Source organism: Plenodomus lingam, assembly GCF_022343315.1.
Source record: "Plenodomus lingam strain CAN1 chromosome Unknown contig_26, whole genome shotgun sequence".
In the NCBI taxonomy this organism is placed as follows: domain Eukaryota; kingdom Fungi; phylum Ascomycota; class Dothideomycetes; order Pleosporales; family Leptosphaeriaceae; genus Plenodomus; species Plenodomus lingam.
This window is the reverse complement of record NW_027093941.1, coordinates 913599-937944: the sequence shown is the minus strand read 5'-3', so window position 1 is coordinate 937944 and position 24346 is coordinate 913599. Positions and strand designations below refer to the sequence as shown.

General features: G+C 51.7%; 7 protein-coding genes across 7 annotated transcripts; 5 read left to right on the top strand and 2 right to left on the bottom strand.

Annotated features, from left to right (window-relative positions):
• Nucleotides 1-1143: 1143 nt before the first annotated feature.
• On the bottom strand, nucleotides 1144-3551 carry IAQ61_006576 (uncharacterized protein; the record flags this gene model as incomplete). Its single annotated transcript, XM_066097228.1, has 2 exons — nucleotides 1144-2340; nucleotides 2391-3551. 2 exons carry the CDS (start codon nucleotides 3549-3551, stop codon nucleotides 1144-1146), a joined length of 2358 nt encoding a protein of 785 aa, XP_065952705.1.
• A 509-nt stretch (nucleotides 3552-4060) lies between these two features.
• On the top strand, nucleotides 4061-7010 carry IAQ61_006575 (uncharacterized protein; the record flags this gene model as incomplete). Its single annotated transcript, XM_066097227.1, has 3 exons — nucleotides 4061-4267; nucleotides 4325-5653; nucleotides 5706-7010. The coding sequence occupies exons 2-3, from the start codon at nucleotides 4871-4873 to the stop codon at nucleotides 7008-7010; spliced, it is 2088 nt and encodes a 695-aa protein (XP_065952704.1). The 5' UTR covers nucleotides 4061-4267; nucleotides 4325-4870.
• A 1189-nt stretch (nucleotides 7011-8199) lies between these two features.
• Nucleotides 8200-11136, top strand: IAQ61_006574 (uncharacterized protein; the record flags this gene model as incomplete). The annotated part of the gene is made up of 4 exons (XM_066097226.1): nucleotides 8200-8254; nucleotides 8451-8765; nucleotides 8992-11063; nucleotides 11125-11136. 4 exons carry the CDS (start codon nucleotides 8200-8202, stop codon nucleotides 11134-11136), a joined length of 2454 nt encoding a protein of 817 aa, XP_065952703.1.
• A 3434-nt stretch (nucleotides 11137-14570) lies between these two features.
• On the top strand, nucleotides 14571-15757 carry IAQ61_006573 (uncharacterized protein; the record flags this gene model as incomplete). The annotated part of the gene is made up of 3 exons (XM_066097225.1): nucleotides 14571-14630; nucleotides 14831-15277; nucleotides 15443-15757. The coding sequence occupies 3 exons, from the start codon at nucleotides 14571-14573 to the stop codon at nucleotides 15755-15757; spliced, it is 822 nt and encodes a 273-aa protein (XP_065952702.1).
• Nucleotides 15758-16165: 408 nt separating this feature from the next.
• IAQ61_006572 (uncharacterized protein) lies at nucleotides 16166-18505 on the top strand (the record flags this gene model as incomplete). Its single annotated transcript, XM_066097224.1, has 3 exons — nucleotides 16166-16187; nucleotides 16766-17913; nucleotides 17984-18505. The coding sequence occupies 3 exons, from the start codon at nucleotides 16166-16168 to the stop codon at nucleotides 18503-18505; spliced, it is 1692 nt and encodes a 563-aa protein (XP_065952701.1).
• A 255-nt stretch (nucleotides 18506-18760) lies between these two features.
• Nucleotides 18761-19942, top strand: IAQ61_006571 (uncharacterized protein; the record flags this gene model as incomplete). Its single annotated transcript, XM_003845408.2, has 3 exons — nucleotides 18761-18993; nucleotides 19043-19328; nucleotides 19391-19942. Exons 1-3 carry the CDS (start codon nucleotides 18830-18832, stop codon nucleotides 19940-19942), a joined length of 1002 nt encoding a protein of 333 aa, XP_003845456.2. The 5' UTR covers nucleotides 18761-18829.
• Nucleotides 19943-22211: 2269 nt separating this feature from the next.
• IAQ61_006570 (uncharacterized protein) lies at nucleotides 22212-24202 on the bottom strand (the record flags this gene model as incomplete). Its single annotated transcript, XM_003845407.2, has 2 exons — nucleotides 22212-22282; nucleotides 22375-24202. Coding segments are annotated over 2 exons (1899 nt in total), but the record flags the coding sequence as incomplete, so codon positions are not given.
• Nucleotides 24203-24346: the final 144 nt, after the last annotated feature.

Below are 24346 nucleotides of genomic sequence, written 5' to 3'. Positions count from 1 at the left end.
AATGAATTGAATAAGGAAATGAGAAAGGATACATCTAAAGGTGTCCGTATCCACCTAATTGTTAGGCCATAGCGTGCGCGCATAGTAGGACTATGGGGTATGGCGTGCCCTGCGCCTATATATACTATTCTATTCGTGAATAATCCATATTCATGGATTATACGCACCTTTTTGGTTGTTTGGCGCAGTGGGAATAGACACTATATCCTAACACTAACAAACTAATCCTAATAAGGACGTATCTTATCTAAGCTAGGATCGGGAATACTAGTAGTAGTAGTAGTAGCAGTAGTTACTACTATGGATATCATAAGTGGTATAGATGATCTAGAAAGAACAAGAAGATCATGTATTGTGTAAGTACCGTAACGTTATAACCGTTATAATCTAATAGTATAGTAAAGGGGGCGTTAAGGCCCTATAAACTAGCCTACTAGGCATTAAATAATTATTATAGTATTTATTTTAAGTTAAAGTAGAATAACATTACCTAATTAGGAAGTTTAGTAGGGCCTCCTGCTAAGTAACTAGTGCGGCACGGATATGGATGCAACTTCCGTTGTACTGTAAACGTCACATATGAAAAGATGTCTATTGGAATTTGGAAGCTGTTTAGGGCTCTGTCTAGAGTCCAGACTTTGTTGAGCCCACTAATGAAGAGGAGTTACTTGCTCGGGCCACATGCCTGTAAGTTACTACAGCTGGTCGGCCCTTGGGTGAGGGGGTGAGAGACTAGGGTGAGACTGGTCAAGTGTAAAGTAAGAGGTCGGTGACGTTTCATACAAGGTTTGATATCCCCGACGTGATACGCCGAGTTACGAAGCTAAGCCCCGATTAGGTCTGGGTGAGCTTGTAACTGGGTTAGTAACCTTTTTGTAACGCGGGCGCATAACTCCTTCCGAAGTGGGAGACGGCCGGAGCGGCATGCAGACACGGCGAGTCGATCTTAGATGGGAAAAAAAGAAAAGACCCATCATATGTGTATATAATGCCAGGTCACCAGATGTGTCATGTGTGCAGCACAATAGCGGGTTATGGTGCTGTAGATATATCTCGGCTCGTGTGGGTATTGGGGGAAATGGTCCCGGTTTGTACCTTGTTCAATTTAGCTATATTGCAAGCCGCTGCTCAGGTATCCCCATATTATCCCCCCTTCACGATGGCTCGGACGCGCTTCCGCTCCTCGGCATCCATGACCCATGGGATGCCGGACTCGCCTGAAGTGTCATTTGCAACCTCATCCCATTCATCGTCTTCCATGTTCATGATGAGCGTCATTTGTGTGCACTTTGTAAAGGCATCGCGCAAACCATACTTGCCGCCAGCAACGGCTGCTGTGACGATGCCCGCGATATCACGTTCGAGTCTTACAGCTCCAAGCTCATTCACTCTGCCGTAATAACTCCGGATGCGCCGATCTAATGCGGATGCGAGATAGTTTAGCGCAAGAGTGAGCAAACGGTCAAAGTTTGCAAAGGTCAAAATGCGCTTGATGGGACGAATCACTGTACCCCAGCCACGGTCAAAGCGTGACTTTACAAGATCAGCATCTTCTTCTTCCCGCTCGTCCTCGAGATCATCGTCTTCTTCCGGCGCATAGTCGACGTCGCGAAACGCTTCCGCTAGTAACGGTTTGATACGAGGCTTGAGGACGTTGTTAAAGAGCACGGTGATGCCATCATTGAGAAGGTCGCCACTCTTCGAGGCAAAGGATCTTTCCATAGCCTTCAAAGTGTTCTCGACGAACGTGGCATCATGGCCAAAGGGAAAGAGATCGTGGAGCTGCGACTTCGAAACCTGGTGACCATTGCTACCCTCTGGTGAGCCACCAAGCTGTTGCTGTACAATTCGCCTAATGTAGTCATTCGCGACGTCAAGGTTGTTGATCAGAACCAAAAAGGCAATGACTTTGTCCTCTGGTGGAAGTCCACCCTGAATAACGGGCTTGGGATAGCTCTCGTCCCGCATCTTGCGCTGGATCATGCCAATGAAGTCCGTACCCAAGATCTGACTCACCATTGGCACGACGCTGGAGACGACTGCGCGCTGAGATGTTGCTAGAGTTCTCTGGAGCACTTGGTTGACAATATACATGACGTCGTCAACAGCGGAGGTGATGAATGGGGGATTTGAGCCAAGAGGCTTGGTGGGGTGGAGCGTCAAGTCAGAGGGTGCCTCATCAAGCTGGAAAGCCTTCTCGACGGATCGTCTGAAGAAAAAGGTGGACATGACGTTGACAGGCTCAACAAGATGGCTTGTCACCTTCTTGTGTAAATTGCTAGTTGCCAAGAAATGAGGCATGACTAGGCCATGATCGACACGATCTTCAGGTTCAAAAGGCTACATGGATGAGCATATGCAATGTTCTTCTTCGTAATCAATCGACTTACCGCGCATTTGTCGGAGAGGAAGCGCGAGTACAGGGCATATCGGCCTAGTATTAGCGCACTTTCTCCCAGCAAGCCGTCCACCTCCTTCATATTGACACCCTCGTCTTCGCTGGAACGTGGAGCGCCATTGGCCGGAGAGCTCGATCGAGGCGTGCCAGTCCCAGGTTTCTGGGCCGGGAGGAAGCTTTGGACTAGAAATGAAAAGGCGTACGACTTGATCTCGGTGAGCTTGCGGTCAATGTTTCGCTCTTCACGCCACGTGTCGAGTATGATGCCACCTTGCACGTCAGCTTCGATCTGTAGTCGCTCAATGACCTTTTGCATCATGCCCGGGCCATAGTGGCGCTCCACCAGCGGCTCATGGCCGTCGACGATTTGGGCAATGTGCTCGAACAGTTTGGTGATGGTGTTGCCGTAGAAGAAGCCCTCGTTCCGCTGTGCCGGTGCAGGCGAGTTGAAGTTTGCGCGCGCCCTCGAAGCAACACCCTGGCAGACATATCTCCCATAGGCATCCAATCCCACGTCTGTTCGTCCAATCAAGGGGAACAGCTTGAAGAAGCGCGTGACCTTGGAGCCGTCGCCCTCTTTGGCGGCCTTGTCGAATTCGCGCAGAAACAGTCCACACAACGACTCGGCTGCAGCGTCCAGAGTCACCCGTGGCGGATCGGGGACTTCGGCGGTAGGCACGATTTCCTCTGCAAAACTGCCGTCGATGACATCTGCTGGTATCTTGGAGGCGCGACTGAGGTACCCCGCAGCCGTTTCCCAGTCCTGCGGGGCGCCCATGGAGCCATGGACGCCGAGCACGCAGGCCTTGAGCTCAGCCACCTGCTCGACCACCTCGAGTGTCGCCTTGACGTTTGTCTGCTCCTGGTCCAGCCGGCGCACAGCACTCGAGATGCGGTTGGCAGTCGAGGCGGCGTCGGAGAGCATGCCATTGCTGATGGCTCGCGTGTTGACAGCTTGGGTGCCGAGATTGGCTCTGAGCAGGTCGAGGCGGCCGAGATGGCGGGAGAGGTCCTTTTGGGCGGCGATGAGGGCATTGAGGCGCTGCGTCACCGTGGCCTCTTGCGTGTGCAGCTGGTCGAGGGCGGCATGGATTTCGGCTATCGAGTTGGCAGCGAAGATGTCGCGGGGTTCGTGTGCGCCATGCTCGACCATTGCTGTGGTGCGGGCATCAAGTGGCGGTGGGGATGTTGCGGGGTGGGGTGGTGGTGGTGGTGGTGGTAGTAGTAGCAGTGCCGGTGAGAAGGTGCTGACTGTATGTGCATATGTGTGTGTGTGGTGTGTGTGTGTGTGGTGTGTGTGTGGCTAGGTACCGGTACCTTAGTGCCTGGCCAACCGGCGGTGTTGATCGACTTATTTCGGGCACCCGAAGCGTACTCTACCTAGGTACCGGTACATACACACACTACATGCATAGTAGGTAGGGTTCTTGCGGACGTCGCGCAGCTGTCTCTTCCAAGTCCGGGTCCATCTCTTGGCTGTTACTGATCCAATTTCTCTCTCCCGCTAACAGATAGGCCGTATGTACAGTAGGAGAAGTATTATGTTCTGGTGTAGGAGTGGTACCTCAGCCTGTTGTCGTATCTCTGGGGCCCTGGTGGCGGTTGGTTGCCCCCTGCAGCCAGCGGACGAGTCTTGGGTCCAGAAGCCTGTTCAATGTTGACGGGTGCCACTGATTGAACCGTCGCCTTCCACCATCATCCGGCCAGCTTACGACTCTTTTCTTCTTCTTCGTCTTCGACGTCTTCTTCTTTTTCCTGGCCTTCCTTTGTGTGTTTGGGGCAAACGATAGGGCTGTTGGACTTGCCACTACACATCACTCGGCCTCGTTTGCATCTACCATAATAACGGTAGTCTAATACACACACTAGGTAGGTACCTACTGCTCCCATCCGCAAGAGGTAAACAACACCAACAAAAAAACAAAGACAAAGGTCGCCGATCAATTCTAGAACCCGCACCTTGCATCTTGCATCTTGCACCTTGCACCTTGCACCTTGCAGCGCTAGGATCTATTTACCTATTTACCTACGCACAAGACCTACGCAACCTGCAGCTCCACCCTTCCCCGACTGCGCCTTCCGCGACACGACAAGCGGCAATCTTGATCCTACCTAAGCCTTGCCAGCCAATTTATCCTTCCAACGCCTCTCAGTGCTGCCCGTCTCCCTCTGCGACTTCCTCTCTCTCAACTCCGCATTCACCAACCCCCGCCTCGTCTCGCATCTCCACATTCGCCGCATCAAATTCGTTCTCACACAAGACTTCCCAAATTCCTCGACTTCTTCTCCGCCAATACCGGTAGATCCTTGGAACCCGCTACGCGCAGCCCCGTGTGTCCCCTCCAGCTAAAACTTCCGAATCTCTCCTCGCCCATGTTTCCACGCCGATAACCAACTTGTACCCCTTCTACCCTTCTTCAAAGCCGAATCTGGCGGTGCGCCTGTACGGAAAAGGGTCCCCCACAATTCCTCATGGACTCGACGGCGCATGCCCTGGCAATTGCCCACCAACTCCACCGTCGCGCGGGTGGTATGGGTGGAGAGACTGGAACACGTCCCGCATCGTACAAAATTATTGGCCTGGTCCTGGCCATTGCATCTGGATTCTTCATTGGTGCATCGTTTGTCATCAAGAAGTATGGTTTGCTGCAAGCAAACAAGAAATACAATGAAGAGGCAGGAGAGGGCTTCGGTTACCTGAAGAACGCTTGGTGGTGGCTAGGCATGATCCTCATGATCATAGGAGAAATCTGCAATTTGGTTGCCTACGCATTCACCGATGCTATCTTGGTGACCCCCATGGGCGCCTTGAGTTGTGTGGTGACAGCCATCCTTTCAACGATTTTCTTAAAGGAGCGTTTGAGCTTCGTAGGAAAGATAGGCTGCTTCAACTGTATCATTGGATCTGTGGTCATTGCTGTGAATGCGCCAGAGCAGTCGTCCGTGGCACGCATTCAAGACATGAAGAAGTGGGTTATCGCACCTGGCTTCCTCAGTTTTGCAGGCGTCATCATCCTTGCAAGCGCTGGAATTGCCATCTGGCTCGGGCCGAAGTACGGAAAGAAGACCATGATGGTCTACATATCGATTTGTTCGTTAATTGGGGGCCTCTCAGTGGTAGCCACGCAAGGTTTGGGTGCAGCCATCGTGGCCCAGGCTTCCGGAACTTACGGCGGCCAGTTCAAGGAATGGTTCCTCTACGTCCTTCTCGTCTTTGTGATCGCCACGCTACTCACTGAGATTATATATCTCAATGCAAGTCCATTATGCACGCCGACCGTCTGTGGAAAACGCTAACCTGGCACAGAAAGCCCTGAATCTATTCAATGCCGCCTTGGTAACACCCACTTACTACGTCTTCTTCACATCATCAACCATTGTTACTTCTGCCGTTCTTTTCCAAGGATTCAAAGGCACTCCACTCCAAATCGTCAGCGTTATCATGGGGTTCCTTCAAATCTGTTCTGGAGTCGTTCTGCTACAACTTTCTAAATCGGCAAAAGACGTTCCTGATACCGCGGTGTTCAAGGGTGACCTCGATCAGATACGAACCGTGGCCGAGGTGGAGGAGCCTGAGTACGAGCCACGTGCTGACACCCTTCGCGGTGGCGCTTCGATTCTGCGGACCCTTTCGAAGGCCAGATCCCACAAGGAACTTGCAGAAGCCAAGAAAATCCAAGAAGAGCACATGGAAGTCATTGGCGAAGGCGAGCAAGTCGAGTTCGATGGACTGCGACGAAGAAAGACGGTCATGGACCCCAATCGGCCTCCAACGCGCAGTGGCACTGTTGTGCATACCAAAACGATACATCCACCTCTTGGCATGTCGCAATTCCCTACTGAGGAGTCGGACGACGACAACGACAGTTTCCACCCCGGCTTCTTCCAGCGTTTAAGATCTCGCGGCAAGTCAACTAGTAGTCGCGGCAGCGCACATAGACCTGGCACACCGGGCATGGGCATGCGGACACTTCCACCGATACCTACCGACGGCGCATCGGACCAAGAGTCGGATTCTCAATCCGACAAACACAACCTATCGCAAGATACCTCCTACAAGCCCATTGTCGACTCCCACATACAATTTGACCTCCCGGGGCCGATCCATCAGCAAGAGCGTCAGGCATCCCCTGCCTCATCCCTCCATCCTCCCAAACCGCCTCCGCACATGGCAAAGCGTCAATTCTCCTTTCAGAATGTGTTTTCACGGAATCGCTCAGAGTCAACGGGCGAAAGCAGCAAGAGACCTACCAGCAGCAGACATAGTCACCGCGCCAGCCGAGATAGCAAAGCCGTCGCCACCGAGGAGGAGCGGTTAGGCCTTGTGAAAGGCGACTCGTCCAACCTGATCCCCATAGAAAGTCGTGCAGACGACGACGCCGACGAAGGGATGGAGCCACCAGGGTACGCAGACGATTGGGGCATGCCGCGCAGCTCCAGTCCAGGATACTCCCCCGAGCGCGTTACCTTACCGCCCGCCATCACCTCACCAGCGCGCACCTCATCGCCACTACGTCAAGGGGTACGCAGAGTAGGAACTGATGAATTCGACCCGAATTTCGATACGGGCGAGTATGAGAAGAGGGCTACCAATACTGGTGCTTTTCTGTGATGTATTTTCTCGATTGAGCGGTTTCCGTGCTTTTGTTTCCCCCTGTGGCGCAGTGTGCTTGGGTATACTGAATGGCATTGTGGTGGGATAGCGTGGTGTTGCTTCATGAGCGACAAGGGTAAAAGCAAAAGGAATGATTCTTGGATGCAGGCATGATGCTTAATGACTCTCTTCTTGCTATATTTTTGTAGCGAGCGTACGTACATGAATAGTAGGGACATGGAAGGGAAGTAACGTTTGGATGGGATGAGAATGAATTGGGAAGGAAGAACGAGGGATTGTTGTATATATGGAGGATTGGATGTCAAGGCACGAACAGGGTGTCTTTCTACGCTTTCTTCTTACCTTTTTCTTCTTCTTGTTCTTCTTCTTGTTCTTGTTCTTGTTCTCTAGAGAGGAGAATAAGAAGGAAAGATGGGGTAGAGTTGGGTAAGAGCAGGGTAATAGACAGATGGGTATAGGTTATGAGAATACTCGGCAACGTGAACCAAAGAGATTTTATACATGTAGCCTGGTTCTACTCTGGTGCCTTTGCTATTTTCCTGTTCTCGGGTTAGGTGGTATGTGCTTGGTACGCTGGGGGAGACGGGAGAGGGCACAAGGGAGAAGGGAGAAGAAGGTTGTAGATTTGGTCTGATGTCAGTCTGCTCTGTGTGGAGGTTGGGGTTGGGGTTGGGTTGGACTGTGGATGTGATCATGTGGGGCCACATTTGTGTGTGGTAGAGTAGGGAGGCGGCTGAGAGAAGATGGACCATGCCTGATTGGGTATGCTATGGTGTGGTGTGGTGTGGTACCGCACCCTGACGGTTGGACCCTGTCCAGTCAGACGGAGCCGTGGAGGGAAATGGCCGGGGCGGCGTTGCGTCGACGTAAAGTGGGTGTCATGTCATGTGTTTTGCATACTCTATTACAAGTAGGATTGCGAAGGAAGCGGATGGGAAGAGTGCTGATGGTACTCTACTCATGGGCTGGGCGGTTGCTCGTCTGCATGTGTGGGAGATGTTGAAGTGGACAGAGGGGCAGTTGGTGCTACTGGTACTCTACTCTAGAACACTCCTGGAGTAGTACTACTACTTCTTCATCGTTGATCAGGAGATTTCCGTTCTCAGATGGAGTCATGGTGGACGTGACTGATCTGACTAAGGAAGTATAGGGGATATACTATCATGGTTCGACAGACTGGCGCAATATGGTGCAACGCACACCACAGTGGCCTGAGAGGGCCTTTGCTTGCGCTTATGGGAGTAAGCTTGGTCGCAAGAGGAGAGCGGCACAAGTGATGATGGTGATGATGATAGGAGAGCATGATGGTGGATAAGAGACTGGGCGGGCAAAGCAGGACCGCAGAGGCCCACGCGTTCCGCCATCGGGATTGTGGCTTTCCAAGCATGCAAGCGTCATCTCCCAAGGGCCCCGGGTGTTCAAGCTGAGACTATGTAGCCAAGCGTCTATCCAATTCGCACCACAGTAAGACCGTAGAAAATCGGGCATTTGAAGGCGGTTTTCAATCGGCAGACACAGCAGACCCACAGCGCCGAGCCTCAGGCTTACCTGCTTTCTGTACATTCAGAGCACCCTCACCACCACTTCCCTGGCCACCCTTTCCACCCAGCAATTCCATACCGTCCACACACTCTTGTTGCTATCGACATCCTCTACCACCCACCATTTCGTCGATTCACCTGCACCGATTTACTGCGACTAGACGACTGTCACTCGTTGCGCCACTGAGACTGTCGCACGCGAGATCCCGAGGTACGTGTGAGGTGTGAGGAGGGGCCCTGCGAGGCTTATCAGATGGAGGGGAGAAGTTTTTATCAGATGGTCGCAGTCATATCAGATCGAGCGCCGCGCTCCTCACAATGATGACAAGATGCAGCCGGCGAGTCGGATGCAGCATTACACCTTCACACTCGGCGTTACAGTAGACGAGCAGGGCAAACATGAGCCAATTCTTGCTAACCACGATGCACGCTAGCAGGACCAGTCGTCGCCGTCCTCTTTGTCGCGCCCTCACCCCGAAGCCAACCTGTCCGCCACCAGCCTTCACTCCCGCCCACCCCCATTTACAGCCATCGCCGCTGCCTCGCTTCGACAGCGCAAGCCATGGCACATGAAATCCCTACCACGGCGACATCACACCCCAACGACCCGATTCCCTCGGATCCAACCCATGAGATCCCCCGACTCACACTGCGGCCATCGGAGTCGCAGCCCCAGCCCCAGCCCCAGCCCGAGCCGACATCGCCCAAATCGGCGGGAGAATCCATTCTATGGAGTGCAAACAGCAGCGATGACAGCGAGGCGCCCATGACGCCGACCACGGAGCCTGACCAGGCCGTCGATGAGGTCGTCGATAAGCTTCAGGATCTGCCCACCGCTGCCGTCAATTTTTCTGGCCAGTCACGGCCCAGGCGTGCCTCCACCACACTCATCTCAGACAGTCCCACCGACATCAGACGCATCTTGGGCGATGGCGAGACGGCCACCAAGCTCATCAGTCAGTGCTGCGGTGGTGGCTGCTGTCTACTCAAGACATTGGCGCCAGACACGTCGTCGCCCAATTTTGTGCCTGTTGTCGTCCCCGATACTCAGGCCTACAGAAGCCTCAATCTGAAGCTGGGCCCGCTGGCTCTTGACAGCGAGCTCACCGACACGACACCGCTGCCAAATGTGCACCTGTCCTTCGAGCCTCTCCCGTCCAAGGAGATCAAGTACGTCTCCGAGGTACACAAGACGCCGCCCAAGTTTGTCCAGCCACACCCACCGTACGAGGTCTACTCGGCGCCCTTGTACCACGCCCGCGAGCTCACCAAGCCGGGGGCGGAAAAGAGGACATATCACTTCGACATCGATGTGACCGACTACCCGGATGAGGGCGGTGTCGATTTCAAGGTTGGCGGTGCCATTGGCATCTGCCCACCCAACTCTCAGGAGATGGTCGACGAGCTCTTCGATGTTCTTTGCGTGCCCAAGTTCGTCCGCGATAAACCAGTCGTCCTCAGGACACAGACTGGACGGTGGCCGACTATTTGGGGCGAGGATCAAGCACGCGAGCTCATCACGACACGTCGTGAATTGTTGACATGGTGTACAGACATTCAATCCAACCCACCCACCAAGAACCTCCTACGTGTCATGGCCGAGTACGCCGACGCACCGAACGAGAAGAAGATTCTCACCTACCTCTGCTCCGCACAGGGCCAAGCGGCCTTCTGTGACCTCCGCACAACCTCCCACATCACCGTCTCCCAAATGCTCAGCGCATTTCCTTCCTCCAAGCCACCACTACCTGCTCTCCTCGCCGTCCTCACCCAACTCATGCCACGCTTCTACTCACTCTCCAACGACCCACACATCTCTTCCGCGCGTCCCGGCCTTCCCGGAAACCGCCGCCTTATTGAAGTAGCCGTTACAGTTCATGAGTCACCCGACTGGCACGCCGAAGGCGCTACTCGCACCGGCGCTGGCAGTGGCTTCATGGAGCGCCAGGCGCACACGTTCATCAGCGCGGAGAATGAAGGCATCGATCCCCGCTCCATTCTCGACCTGCGCATCCCCATGTTCCGTGGTCTCATGGCCAATCCATTGTCCAAGCAATTCGGCGGCGAAGGGCCCATGGTGCTCATCGGTGCTGGTGTCGGCATGGCCCCCTTCCGTGGCTTCATCCTCAACCGGTTGAAGAATGCAAACTGCGCGAACAAAATCTGGCTCATCCAAGGTGTCCGCGATTCCATGCTCGACGAGCTATACAGCGGTGAATTGGGAGACCATGAGCGCGAGATTAAGAAGGTGGTGCAGAGTCGCAAGGTCAAGGCTGGAGGCAACAATGAAGTCAAATACGTGCAGGACGAAGTCCGCGTACAAGCAGACATTGTCTGGTTCGTCATCAATGCGCTGGATGGCCGCATCTTTGTTTGTGGTTCTAGTAAGGGCATGGGCGAGGGTGTGGAGGAGAGCCTCATCGATGTTGCCATGACCAAGGGGCGTCTGAGCGAGAGTCAGGCCAAGGAATTCTGGGCCAAGAAGAAGGAAGACGGGCAGTATATTGCTGTAAGTTGTGCCTTTTGTGCATCTTTTATTGCAAATGGTCGGTGTACTAATAAACCTGTAGGAAACGTGGTAGAAAGTGGATGCGTCGATACGCATCGACCATTGTATATATACGCCTCTTATGCCCCGGTGGTTTCTCGCTCTCCCTCGCTGCTGCCACCGCCGCTGAAGATGCACACCTTGTATCCAGTCTCTCTCTGTCGCTATATCGTCATCAATCTCACCACATCATCACGGCGTTTGCTCATCTCTTTTGGTCTCATACACAGCGAGCTTCACCATTTACTTAGACGGGGGCCAGATGCAACAAGAGGCGGGCGGGTAACCATTTGTCTATTTTGAGTATTTTTACTTGTTCATCCTTGGGCGGAAAATCGTCTTTTTTTTTCTTATTTGGGAAACCTAAAGTTTGTTTTTTAGTTTCTTTGCTTGTTGGCATTGCGCTGCATAATTTTTCCTTTTGTTATTATCTGTCTGGTATAGAGTGTGTTGGATGCATGGCGCTCACATCTATTCTACATCTTTTTCTCTTTTTGCGGATTTCGTTATCGTGCACTGGTACGGTGGTGGGCTTTGGATAGCATGTCCTTTCCACCATTGCTTTACCCGTTGAGATATTTGCGCGTCTAGGAGAGACAAACCTCGGCATTGTAAAGACAAAGGACCGGGGTGGGATTTTCTTTGTTGGCAGATTTGTGCAGGGGCTTTTTGCCTCTTGCGTTGGTAATGCATGTGCGGCTTAGAAGGGCGCGTGGATGTATGCATGTGGTGGATTGGGGTTGTGTGTATGTGTATGCTATGTGGTATGTGGTATCTGTTGTTGCCATGTAGACACAGAAGAGAAACCAAGAATTAGCAATTTGGGATTTGTGCCGCTGATTAGGTTGTTTTGCTGTTGCTGTTGCTGTTGCTGTTGCTATCGCTGTTGCTGTTGTGGTACCTTATCCCCAGGGGGCGGACAGATTCACCAACTGACGGACCAACGGTCTGAATGTCTGACCATATCCTGGGAATTTGGTACGCCGGGTTTGAGCATGCTGTCTGTCTGCTTGGGATTATTTGGTTTTTCAACTCACTTGTGGGGTGGGTGGGTGGGTGGTTACTGGGACTGTTCAGATGGGAAGGAAGAGAATCTAGAAGAAGATGTAGAAGATGTAGAAGACGTAGTAATCCCCTATCTTCTAGATCCCCAAGTCCAACCAGCACAGAGAAGAATATACAAACTCCAGAACGAGGAATCATGTCAAAGACGAGGTCATCCCACTGACCAAGCATGCCTCGACGGCGCTGCACGAGCAGATTGAAACGCTATTCCCAGCAGCAGAGATGGGTGCAAGAGATGAGGCAGGAGGCAGTGTGATGTCAGAATTTGATCGAGTGTTTTGATGAAACGTTATAGTCGCTATTTGGTTGTTCGTTAATCGTGACTGCCTTGGTATTATCTTGTTCATTGTAGGCGTCCGCTGACTGGCCTAGTAGATTCTGGCATGTTGGGCGAGGAACGGGATCTATTGTGAGGGGTATTAAAGCCAATAGTCTTTCTCATCAGATTGCAATAAATTCATCTCAGATTGACGATAGTACCGAAAATTCTGGTTGTGGAAAATATGGCAGTATAAAGGTAGGAGAGGTTTGCTTTTGCCGATAATATGTTGCATTGGTACTTTGAGTCAAGACAAATTATATAGTTCATTTGAGGCGAGAGAATCTAGAACGTCTGCTGTTCATGTACATGCATTGTATCTCTGCCAGAGCTGATGGTGAAGGTCAGCTGTTCAACGCCAAAAATACCTTTACACTATGACATATCAGAGGCAACCCAAGTGCGGCTGATCAACGATTCGATAAGCGATCAGTCGCACAAGTGATACTACTAACACAAATAGTCGTATTCTGCTGCTCAACCCGTCTACCTTCTGCCGCCGCGCACGCGTGCACTGTCCTCATCGTTGACAGGTCGACATGTAGTCCAACTGACCTCAACAACATGTCGTCGATCGATGTTAATCGAGCTCGCTTAGGTGGTCGATCCGCCACAGTTGCACAAGCACGTGAAAGTGGTGCATCTCATGAGGGTGGCGTTACCACTTCTTTCCCCTGACCTACTCGTGGGCCAGAGTCCAGACACGCAAATTGGAGACTTGGTATGAAATAATTAAAGTACCGCGGCTCTGATGAGGCTCGGTTGCTTCTGAAAGGTATAAGACCGGATGTTGGTCAAGGTTCCCTTTTCTTGCGAGACAGCTGATGAGCAGGGCGGGCTGGAAGCGGAAGAGCCGCAACACCAAGGCGCCCGGGTCGGAATAAGGTCCCTCAACCATTTGCGCAGGGTAGGATTCAGGCTATGCTGCCGAATGGCACTATGGCGGCCGCTCGAAGATCAACACCATGTCATGTCTTCCTTGACGAAAAATCGAAAAACTATACGGTCCACTTTCACATGCAACATCATGTTGATACAGCAACCTATGTTTAGCTGCAGAACATGCTCCTCACATGAACGACTGTAATTGACGTACCCAATAGTTCCCAGCCGTTTTGCGCAGCGACGTACATGTACAGCAGTGCCCATATGCGGAACGTATGACGAATGCGTTAGCGGTTGGTTGCTGTGAGGAGGGAGTGATAAGGCGCAATGGGAGCCAATTGAACGTGACGGTGTGAGAGGATAAGGTGTGCATACTCTCGTATCGGTAGACATGCAATGCTGCCGCTGCTGGAGAGTATGTGGAGGTCAGCAAAGTTCTTTCATTCTCTTGTCTGTGTGGGGTTTCCAAACAACCCAAAAACAATCAGCCGGGTGCTGTGCAACAAGAGAAGCAGGATAACCGGGCCCCCTTTGAGAATGGAGACCAATCCAGAGGGGAGAGGGGGAGGCAAGTTGCGCCAAACTGGTGGAGGCGTCGCGGTCCCTTATCATGTTTTCACATGCCAGAGGAACCTGGCCACCCTGCAGCCTGCGTCCATGTATTTCGCCCGATGTCGCGACGGCAACACAAGATGATAGGTAACGTGTTGTGAGGCGTGAATGACGAACATCGTGCAAGGCTCTGCTGCGTCGTCGACTTGATATAATCACCCAAGGAGGAGCTTGTATGGACTCTTATGGAGAGAGGTCTCTGGCAGACGTCTGGCGGGTGAAAACAAAAGCCTCTCTTGTTCCCTGTTGGTGTTAGCTCGCGTTGATTCGTTATCGATAACCACCACTTTCACATGCCATTCATCCTGCGCACCCAAATGAACCCAGCGCCGTTTTCAGATTGGGCAAGCGCCAGGATTCAACCAAATACAGTGCTTTGCTTACACTATAATAAGACCGTAACAGCCTAATCAGCGAAACCTTTCTTTCTCCACGTTACTCGACATCGGCCTTCCTGTCCTTCTTCACCCAGATCTCACCTTCCACTTCACACTGCGTTGCAACACTCTAGCAACACGACATTGCTATACAATCGCTGCTATATGTCCCCCCACGCTGAGCACGATAACGAGCAACCAAACGGAAACATGAGTGACCAACAAGCTCCAATTACCAATGGCGAAACGCCCAGCTCCAGAGTGCTTTCGGTAGGTGACTTCGTTTTGGTTACACAATCTCGATTACACATTCCTCTCTGGCCTTTACAAGAAGTATTGCTATCAGCAATTGCACAGCTATCAGTCCACTCACTTCTTTCCACTCACTTCTCTCCACTCACTTCTCTCCACTCACCTCATCACCCAGCCATGCTGATCAGACAAGCAAACTTGCTAACCCATCCAACCAGCATCTCCACAGCTACCCAGTCGTCCATGACTCCGTCGAGGGATTCAAGCAGGACCCTCGCGGCTCCAGGGTCCTCGCCCTGGCCACCAACACTTACAAAAGCGTCGTCGCCCCATTTACACCCTACCTCGCCACACCATACTCATATCTTCACCCATACTTGGATCGCGCCGATCAGATAGGCGACAACACACTCTCCAAGATCGAGACCAACTTCCCCATTGTCAAGGAAGACACATCCAAGGTCAAGGAGGTCGCTCTCTCTCCGTACACCTATGTTGCAGGCACATGGCAGGACGAGTACAAGAAGACTGCCCGCAAAGATGGCCCCGTCAAGACTGGCATCGTCCTCATCAGCACCGAGTTGAAGATTGTGCAGGATGCCTGTCAGGTGTTCTTGGACTACTGGTACAAGACCGGGCATGCGGTCAGCAAAAAGGCCGAGGAGGTGAAGCAGCAATAGAGAGCTGATCACCCTCCAAGCTTCGTTGAGATCGACGCTAATGTGCGTCGTGCTCGCGGTTGGAGATACCGCGCAGTGCCATATCCTCCCCCTGCCCCCATTTCACATACCTTACCGACCATAGCTGAAGAGGAGGACGAGGACGAGGAGGAAGAAGAAGATAAAGAAGAAGATGGGGGGAGGGTTGGGGAGCACAATTTACTACTCTATTCATCATCCGACAGATCGAGTACCGAAGATCAGAGCATAGACGGCGACGCTAATGGCCGTCGAGATTCCATCACCAAGATTGTGGACGCCATCTTTAGTCTGCCTGGCATTGTTCTCTTCTTGCAGCAAAAGGCTGAGGAAGAGGTTCGTAGGGAAGTTGAAAATGGGCTCGATTCTCCGCCAAGAATCATTTACGAGCCGGACCGCACTTTGCACTTTGTCGGCTTCACTAATCCCTCTGTAATCCATCACTAGTAGATGCCATGCTTGTTTTTCCAATGTTACTGGCCTTTGAAATAACGATAAGCTATTTTTTGTTTCTCCTTTCCACACTTCGTATTGCTTGCCACTGGTCCAATTGTCGACCAGGCACAACGCCTTGAGTGATTTCGAGTGCATCTGAATGAAATTAGAGACTTCGGAAGACTACGGGTGCTGCTGAGCTGCCGGCCCAAACGCTTGCGCGTCAGAACAGTCCGCACAAATCACAAGCTTGTGCATCACATATTTTGAAGCCGACGGAGAATTGACGCCACATGGGAAATCATCAAGTTCGTGAATTTTTGACCCGATGTCGGATTTCATGCTTTGATTATCAAGCATAAGTACACGCCTGAATGGCAGGCCACTTTTGGGATCCCGTCCATTCTCATATCCGCCGACATGGCTCATGCAGTGTCCACGCGTATCAAATCATGCCCCATCTGCGCCCAGCCGTAACCGAAGAAATGCCTAGAACTGTAAGGGAGTGAAGAACCACCTGTTCTTGCCCGACTGGTATCGCTCCTCGAATGCCTTCTTGACGGTCTTCTTGGCCTCCTCCCGTTGCGAGACTTCCTTAAATGTGTCGGCAGACAGGACGCCCTTGAGGTTCTCAAGCTCGATGGTGTAGCGGGTGGGCATGATGTGGGTGTCTATGAGGGTCAGTGCCTGTCCATGCTCTACAATCTCCCTGCTCGATCCCACGTACAGTTGACCTGCTTGACGAAAGGCTTGACCTTGCTCTTTTTGGCCTGCTTGTTCTTTGACATGCGGCGGGTGACCTTCTGGGGGTAGGTCTCGATACCGGCAACGAGCGCGTGGGGGAAGGGGTGCGACTTGGTGCCGTTGTCGAGAGGCGAGATGATCACGCACTTCTTTCCGGCATAGCGACCGCGGGTGATGATCTAGGCAGACCGTAAGTACATGCGAATGGATGCTAGCTTCGAGCAATTTCAACGTACGACAACGCGTCCGACCTTGAGGCTGTGAACAGTGTGTTAGCAGATGTTCCAATCGCATTACAGAAGTTCTCCCAGGGTTTTGCAAATGCTATCTTGCCAGGCCGTCCAGAGTACACCAGCGGTCTTGCAGTCGCCCATTCGCAATCCCAAAGGCACTCTCTCGCAGCATCGGGGTCACTCACAACTTCATTGTGGCTGTCGTCCGGGTTAGTGATGGGGGTAACTGGTCGTGGTGTTCGAATCTGTCAAAGAGCAAAATGCGCGTGGTGCTCGCTTAACCAAATTGGCCCGTGCATTGCGCTAGTGCTCCGCCGCTGGAAATCCATGTCCGATGTCGAGACCCACGGAAAAAAAGTTCGCGACGTGCAGAGGAAGGCATTCACGACAACAAAAATGAAGATTAAGGCGCTCAGCCGCTCCACGGCATCGGTGCAAGCACCCGGCTCGAATGTTACCAAAATCACACGCAACCTTGACCCCAACCTGCACCCTTTCGAACGCGCACGCGAGTACACAAGAGCCCTCAATGCGACAAAGGTCGAGCGCATGTTTGCGCAGCCTTTTCTTGGCGACTTTGAACCTGGACACGTTGACGGTGTATACGCCTTCGCAAAAGATCCTAATTCCCTGGAGCATTTTGCGAGTGGCAGTGGAGACGGCGTGGTAAAAGTATGGGACCTCACAAGCAGGCAAGAGAAGTGGCAGGCCCAGGCGCACGAGAATCTGGTCAAGGGCATGTGCTGGACACAAGATAAAAGGCTCATAACATGCGGTGCAGATCGCCAAATTCAAATGTTCGAACCGTACTCTCAGCCCTCCAAGTCACCACCACAAGCCACATGGCATGGCAGCGCTGCCTTCACATCTGTGTCGCACCATCGATCACTGCCTACATTCGCCGCAGCTTCGAGTGTTGTCTCGATATACGATACTGCCCGCACATCGGGAGCTCCTGTTCAAAATCTTGTGTGGCCATCTGCCATCGATACCATCAACTATGTCACATTCAACCAAGTAGAAACGTCTATATTGGCATCCTGTGCTACGGACCGCGCCGTCGTTCTGTATGATGTCCGCACAAACTCGCCTTTGCACCGAACAGTCCTGAACTTTGCATCCAACTGCATCGCCTGGAACCCCATGGAGGCCTACAATTTTGCTGTCGCCAATGAAGATCACAATGCATATGTATGTTTTCACGCTCCACCATTGTGTATGCTGCTAACATGGCCAGATATTCGATATGCGAAACATGAAGCGTGCTCTTCAGGTACTGAAGGGTCATGTCGCCGCTGTCATGAGCGTAGAGTTTAGCCCTACCGGAGAAGAGCTAGTGACTGGATCTTACGATCGATCAGTACGTTTATGGGAAAGGCAAAAGGGCCATGCACGTGACATATACCATACCAAGCGTATGCAGAGAGTTTTCTCTGTGGCGTGGAGTCCTGACAACAACTACGTGCTCAGCGGTTCGGACGATGGTAACGTGCGTCTATGGCGTGCGAGAGCCTCTGAGAGACGAGGAGTCAAGTCATTTGCCCTTCGTCAAAAGATACAGTATGATGAAGCACTCAAGGAGCGCTACAAGCATATGCCCGAGATCAAGCGCATTGGTCGGCACAGGCACATTCCCAAAACCGTCAAGAAGGCCGGTGAGATCAAGGCTGAAGAGCTCAAGGCGATTCGAAGGAAAGAGGAGAATGAGAGGAGACACACAAAGAAGGGTGAAGTTAGACGAAAAGCAGAACGCGAGAAGATGGTTTTGGCGCGGGAACAGTGATGCATTTAACGATAATGCACTCACTTTTGATTTGCATAGCGTGGGCGTTTCTGGCTCTGGTACATTCGACATCGACACAATTTACAGGTTGCGCATGATGGGCGCAAAAAATCACGCACATTATAAACATTACTTCTACAATACTGAATTGAACCACTCTATTGAATGACTAAAATTCCACGTGACATCGCGCTACTGCGTCATCATGGTCGGCTACTCGACACACAACATTAACTACTATAATATACCAAGGTTCAGCAATCGAGGTTTTCAGAGCGTTACAGACTTCAACATAGGGCTTCATTAGCTCAAAGTCACCGTCTTATGCTCGCCATGGAACTTCAAGATGGCAGGCTTAGCAGCCTCGGCTTGTCCAAAGCAATCGTAAATCAAGAACGGGTCGCTTGTTACAGCCGTTTTTTAGGCTCTGTATCGAACAAGAATCCAGTCCTAGTATTGATTCATGGCTATCCACAATCTTCATACATGTAGCTCTCGCTCCACCCACATATATGCCAGTGGCTAAACAAATACCAGGTGGCGTCATCTTATCCCCCTCCTACCACCTACAGCACCGATATTCGTCCCAGATCTTCCTGGCTATGGAGGCAGTGCTGCTATTGTCAAGAATGATAAAGTTTCTGCCGGTACTACCATCTTAAACGCACTCAAAACACAAGTCAAAAGTACCTTAAGCAGTTCGTCTTCTGGCCCCATCCCAGTCATGCTAATCGGCCATGACCGCGGCGCAAGAGTAGCACACCACATCACCATGCAGGGTATGGAAGGCCTAGATATCCTAGCAACATGCCTAATTGACATTGTAATCCCCCCCCGCCTAAGTCCCCGATGATTGATTGTTTCACAGGATTAACCTCACAATAGGTCCCAACCTCAACCCAATGGCAACACCATTCTACCCCTTCCAAAGCCTCCAAGGAAATAACAGGCTACTTCCATTGGCCCCTCCTTGCAAATACCGATCTCGCCACTCGTATGATTACTGCATTTGGCCCTGCAAACTGGTGCCGGGAGATGATATTGCGCTGGGCCGGGTCATCCCCCACTGGTCTTGCGAGTCTGAAAGCGGATGATGCCTTGAGCGTGTACTGTGCACTCTTTGAGCAAGAGGGCACGTTGAAGGCGAGTTGCGAGGATTACGAGCACGGTGCTACAACAGATGTCGAGAGGGAGGAGGAGTGGCAAAAGAAGGGGATGAAGCTGCAAGTTCCGCTGCTGCTGTTGTATAGTGCGGCGTTCATTGGGAGTAGGTATGAGTTCCCGAGTGTGTGGAGGGAGCGGGTGCAGGAGGGGGTTGAAATTCAGAGTCATGGGCTTGGAGGTGGAATTGGACATTTTGGGGCAGAGGAGGCGCCTGGGGAGAGTGCGGAGGTGATTTTAGGATGGTTAAAAGGGCTGGGGTTTTCGGGTGTGTGAGTGAATTCTTTGGTCAGGAGGAATAGGGATGGTCAACAGCGTGCATGGCTGCTTACCATAAGTTTAGACCACCAACAACAACTCGCAAGCAAGCAAAAAATTCCAGATTTCTCCATTAATATGTCTTCCGTAACAGCCCTAGCGTTGTATTTGAAGCTTCTTGCCGATGGGGGCTCAGCCGTGGGTGTTGGGGTTGGTAATGAGCGACTGGTTTTGAGTTGAACAATCACTGTACAACTCCCGGGTGTGGTTTGGCAGATTTTATTATTATTATTCACGAGGCGCATCAATTATTGGGCATGTGGCTACAGGCAGGTGGGAAACAACATTGAGCCTCAACTCTCAACGAAGCAGACGATGGTAAAGGAAACATAGAATGGTAGATCTGGCAAACATCCCCCGCACTCCGCACGAGTCATCCCATAAATAACATGCGTTCAGGAAAAACTCTTCAAAAGGCATAGCGTTGTGTGTATGCCACAAACCAGCAAGCCCCCAGCTTCTCCTAATTCTGCACACTGTCACTTCGATCTATGTCGCACCAAGCGCAGCATGATACCATACCAGCTTGCTTTCTCTATTCTGGTCAACCTAATCACTCTCCATTACCTATCATCAATGTGTAATATGGTCCTGATGCCATATACGCGGCGCGCCCCCAGACTCATTATGCACCTCTAGTCATATTTTCAATTCAAGGAGAGTGAGAATCACATACGGCTGCTATTTGGCGGCCATGGCCTGGAAGTCGTCCTTTTTCGAAACGCTTTGTTTGGCGGAGAGAAGACGCTACATGCCATAGTATTATTACACTGTTTGGTTGCTAGACTTGTTCGAAAAAATGTATGCTATCTTGTCTTATGGCAGAGGTCAAGGATATCGGGAGACATGGAGTGTCAACCATCACGCGATGTTGACTTGATCCAGAGAAGGGAGAAGACATCTTGTAAATTCATCTCAATTTCGAAACACCACAGGAGTGTTTGATGTAGGGGGTTGAACACAGAGAGTGCTCAGTCATCGGAATTAGTCTATATGGCACAGATGCTTCTCAAGATCTTTCCATCTTTTCCCTTTGCCTTCACATGGTCCATAGATTCCAGTTTGTTGGAGAGATATTATTTGTGCATTTCGTTCCCAGTACCCGGATGTTGCTTGACGCATGCCAGCTATCCATGGTACATACACGAAGCATACTTTTGAAAGATGTGCACATGTGTTCCATCCTGGCCACCGTAACTCTCGTGTGAGGATGTGCATCGCACTACCCGTGAGCTCGAATGCGGCAGCAAGGCAAAAGGTGGATGCTGGTTTGCAAGCTTAGTTAGCATGCCATAGTAGCCTCTTCGTACATGCAAGGTATGTGATTTCCTCGATAGTCTATGCCACCAATGAAGCTTGACACAGTACTATCTTTCAATCGCATGAAACCCGGTAGTAATTAGGCGTCAACCCCACGCGCTGACATTACCTGCGAGGGCGCAAAACTCCCAGTTATTTTCCTTGAATCTGCCCGTTCTGCTAAAAACAATCATGCAGCACTACATATCAATTCCAGTATTCTCGTCCGCTCTAAACTTCTTAACTGCTTAGGTAGGCAAGATGAGTCCGTAGTGCCGCGCAGAATATGGTGAAGCAGGCTAGTTCAAGTGAAAGCTTGAGCGGTAGCCGCAATGATAGCGTAGGTCGTCCATGGCTGTTGCAAATCACGACGAAAGCAAATGCAAATATCAATGAGCAGTTGCCATAGCATAAGCAGACACCGAATCCCAACTCTTGCATGATCTTGCCATTACTTCTTACCAACTGAGCAGCTGCGGGAAACTGGAGCTGAGGATGAAACGTTGAATACGGAAAGGAACACGCTGGGGTTTGGTTGTATAGGAAGAGTGAACATGTGGGTAATTACGGTTGAGAGAGAAAGTAAGAGTGAGATTGAAATTGGGTACAATGGTACCTGAAAGATGGAAATAAAGACGTGACTTACGCTGCCATATTACGCAAGATGTCCATGTGGGATAGTCATTATACAGTGTGCAATTTCACGGTGTCATGCATGCAAATATTGTGCATCTTACCTTATCTACGGTCAATCAAACCGTGTGCTCAGATAGGTACCTCAAATGGGATTTTCAGATAGAACCCGTCAAGACCCCAAAGATCCACAAAATCAGGCAGAAACTTTCACGACTTTGTGCAGCTGGTTCGAGACAAATGTGCATTAATACGATGAATACCCAAGCTATGGAGTAACAGTGTAAACTTACAAATTAAGCACAAAGATGGTGCCCCTTTGAAGGGCAGACCTCGCGCCAGAACTCCATATCTTCCATGCAAATACTGCAGAATAATGTTCAGTACCTTTGCGACTGTTTTATACGCTCTTGCTTGGGGGAATATCAGCGGATGCCGTTCCCCGCATCAATCTATACTCTTGGCGAGCGCCCACAAGCTGTCAAGTTTCGCCCTGCCCAAGGTCTCGCGCGCTTCACCAGCGGTTTCGCATACTCTTGAGCCCCACTTGCGGAAAGAACGTTGCTTGATCTCGCCTTCGAAGATTAGTGTGCACTTGTTGAATGAGTGATCCTTGACTTCTCCTTTCTCATCTAGCGACCTCAGCCATTGAGGATCTGAGGCTTGTTTCTCGGCCTGGGTTTCCGTCGGGGGCGCGTTCTCTTGCCAGTTGATGCGGTGCAGCATAAGTTTCTTGTACTTGTTCATTGCGTAGGCACCGCCTTCTACAACGACGAGGTTGAGTTCAGGGTTGAAGAGTGTGACACCAGTGAGCGAGTGTTGTTTCGCGTTGTTGTCGATTTGGAATCGGTGCTTTCCAAAAGCCAGGGTATTGACCTTAAAGACGCACATGTAGAGACCCTTTTGCGCATCCTTCTCTTGGTTCGCAGCCAGTTTGGCCTGTTCTTGCTCCTTGGTAAGCTTGCGCTCTTCGTTTGCTCTGACATGATCTTCGTGGCGTTGCGCAATCTGGGACTCGACGAGCATCTCAACAGCAGTAGGATCAGCAATAGCTTGCTCGCCCATGACACGCATCATGTTTCCACGCTTGACCTTTGGTGGTGGGGGTGGTTCCAGACCCAGCCTGATCTTTGCTTGGTGTTCCTTCAGGTCGGCTGCGCGACGCATTCTCCGTAGCTTCGCCTGCTCCTTCTTAGTGAGGTACATGGGCTTGACCTCGACCAAGCGCTGATCCTGCGGCGCCTTTAGAAGAGGCGGGTGCTGTACATAGGGTGTGATGATGGAATCGTCGTTGTCAATCTTGACCTTGGTGGGGTCATGAATGCAGTCGTAATTCTTCTCTGGCACAATTCCTTCATCCCACCATTCAATCTCCGGGGGCGACTGCACCAAGAAACCACGCTCGGTATTCTCGTCCAGACCAGCGCGACGTGCTTGTATCGCAAGCATCTTCTTGATTTGCTCCAACCGGCTCTGAGCTCGCAGCTTCGAGGCCTGGTCAAGATATTTTCCATGCTCATTGAAGACTAGGACTCGCGGGCCCCTCGTCTTGGCCAGCGCCGCCGCCTTGGGATCAAAGTATGGGTTCTCCAGTTCCTCTTCCTGTGTCTCTTTCTGCTTGGGAGCCGTCTTTGGCTTGGCCTCGACCTTGGGTGTTTCAGCGCGGCGATTGCCCAGTGTTGTTGCAAAGCGCGGGCCGGTTGGCTCTGGTGTTGGCGTCTTGACGGTTGCGCTCTCGCCCTTGAGTGCGGCCATCCTCGCCTTCATCGCCTCCATTCTTGCCTTAACATCTATTGCAGGAGGGGCGGCCGCAGGGGGAGGAGTGGCTGAGGCGCCATTAGCAGCCTCCCTTTTCGCAGCGACGCGGGCAGCAATCTCGGCGGCCTTTGCTCTTGCTGCCGCAATCGCGTCTGAAGCCTTTGCGCGCTTTGCATCGCCATTGGGCCCCTGGCCTTCGGGGTGGGGGCGCTTCTCGACCATGTTCATGTAGGCGGCGGGCGATATGGTGAGGCTGCACTCGTGGTGTGGCGGAGGTTGCGGGGAAGAGAGAGAGTCGTGCGGCCAGTGATGGGTCGTGATGCGCTTGATGGGGGGTGTTTGTGGTTTTGGGGGAAATGGGGGAGGATTTTGCGTATGGACGAGGCCAGTGAGAGCGAGCGCGGTGTTTTTTTTGGAGCAGCACGATACACGACGTTGGGCGGTGTCGTGGGTGATGATGATGATGGGGGGGGGAGGAGAAGGTGGCCGGCGGAGGTGACGCGAATTGGCGACAACAGGCTTGGCATAACTTTATGCCGGCAGAACCGCGGCTGGACTTTTTCCTAGTCCCAAAATTTGTCCCCGCAAGTTTGCAGCTGTTCAGTGCAGCTGTCTTCCTCCAGTCCAGCCATAACGCCTTTGCGCGCGAATTGACGGCGACGAACACGCGCA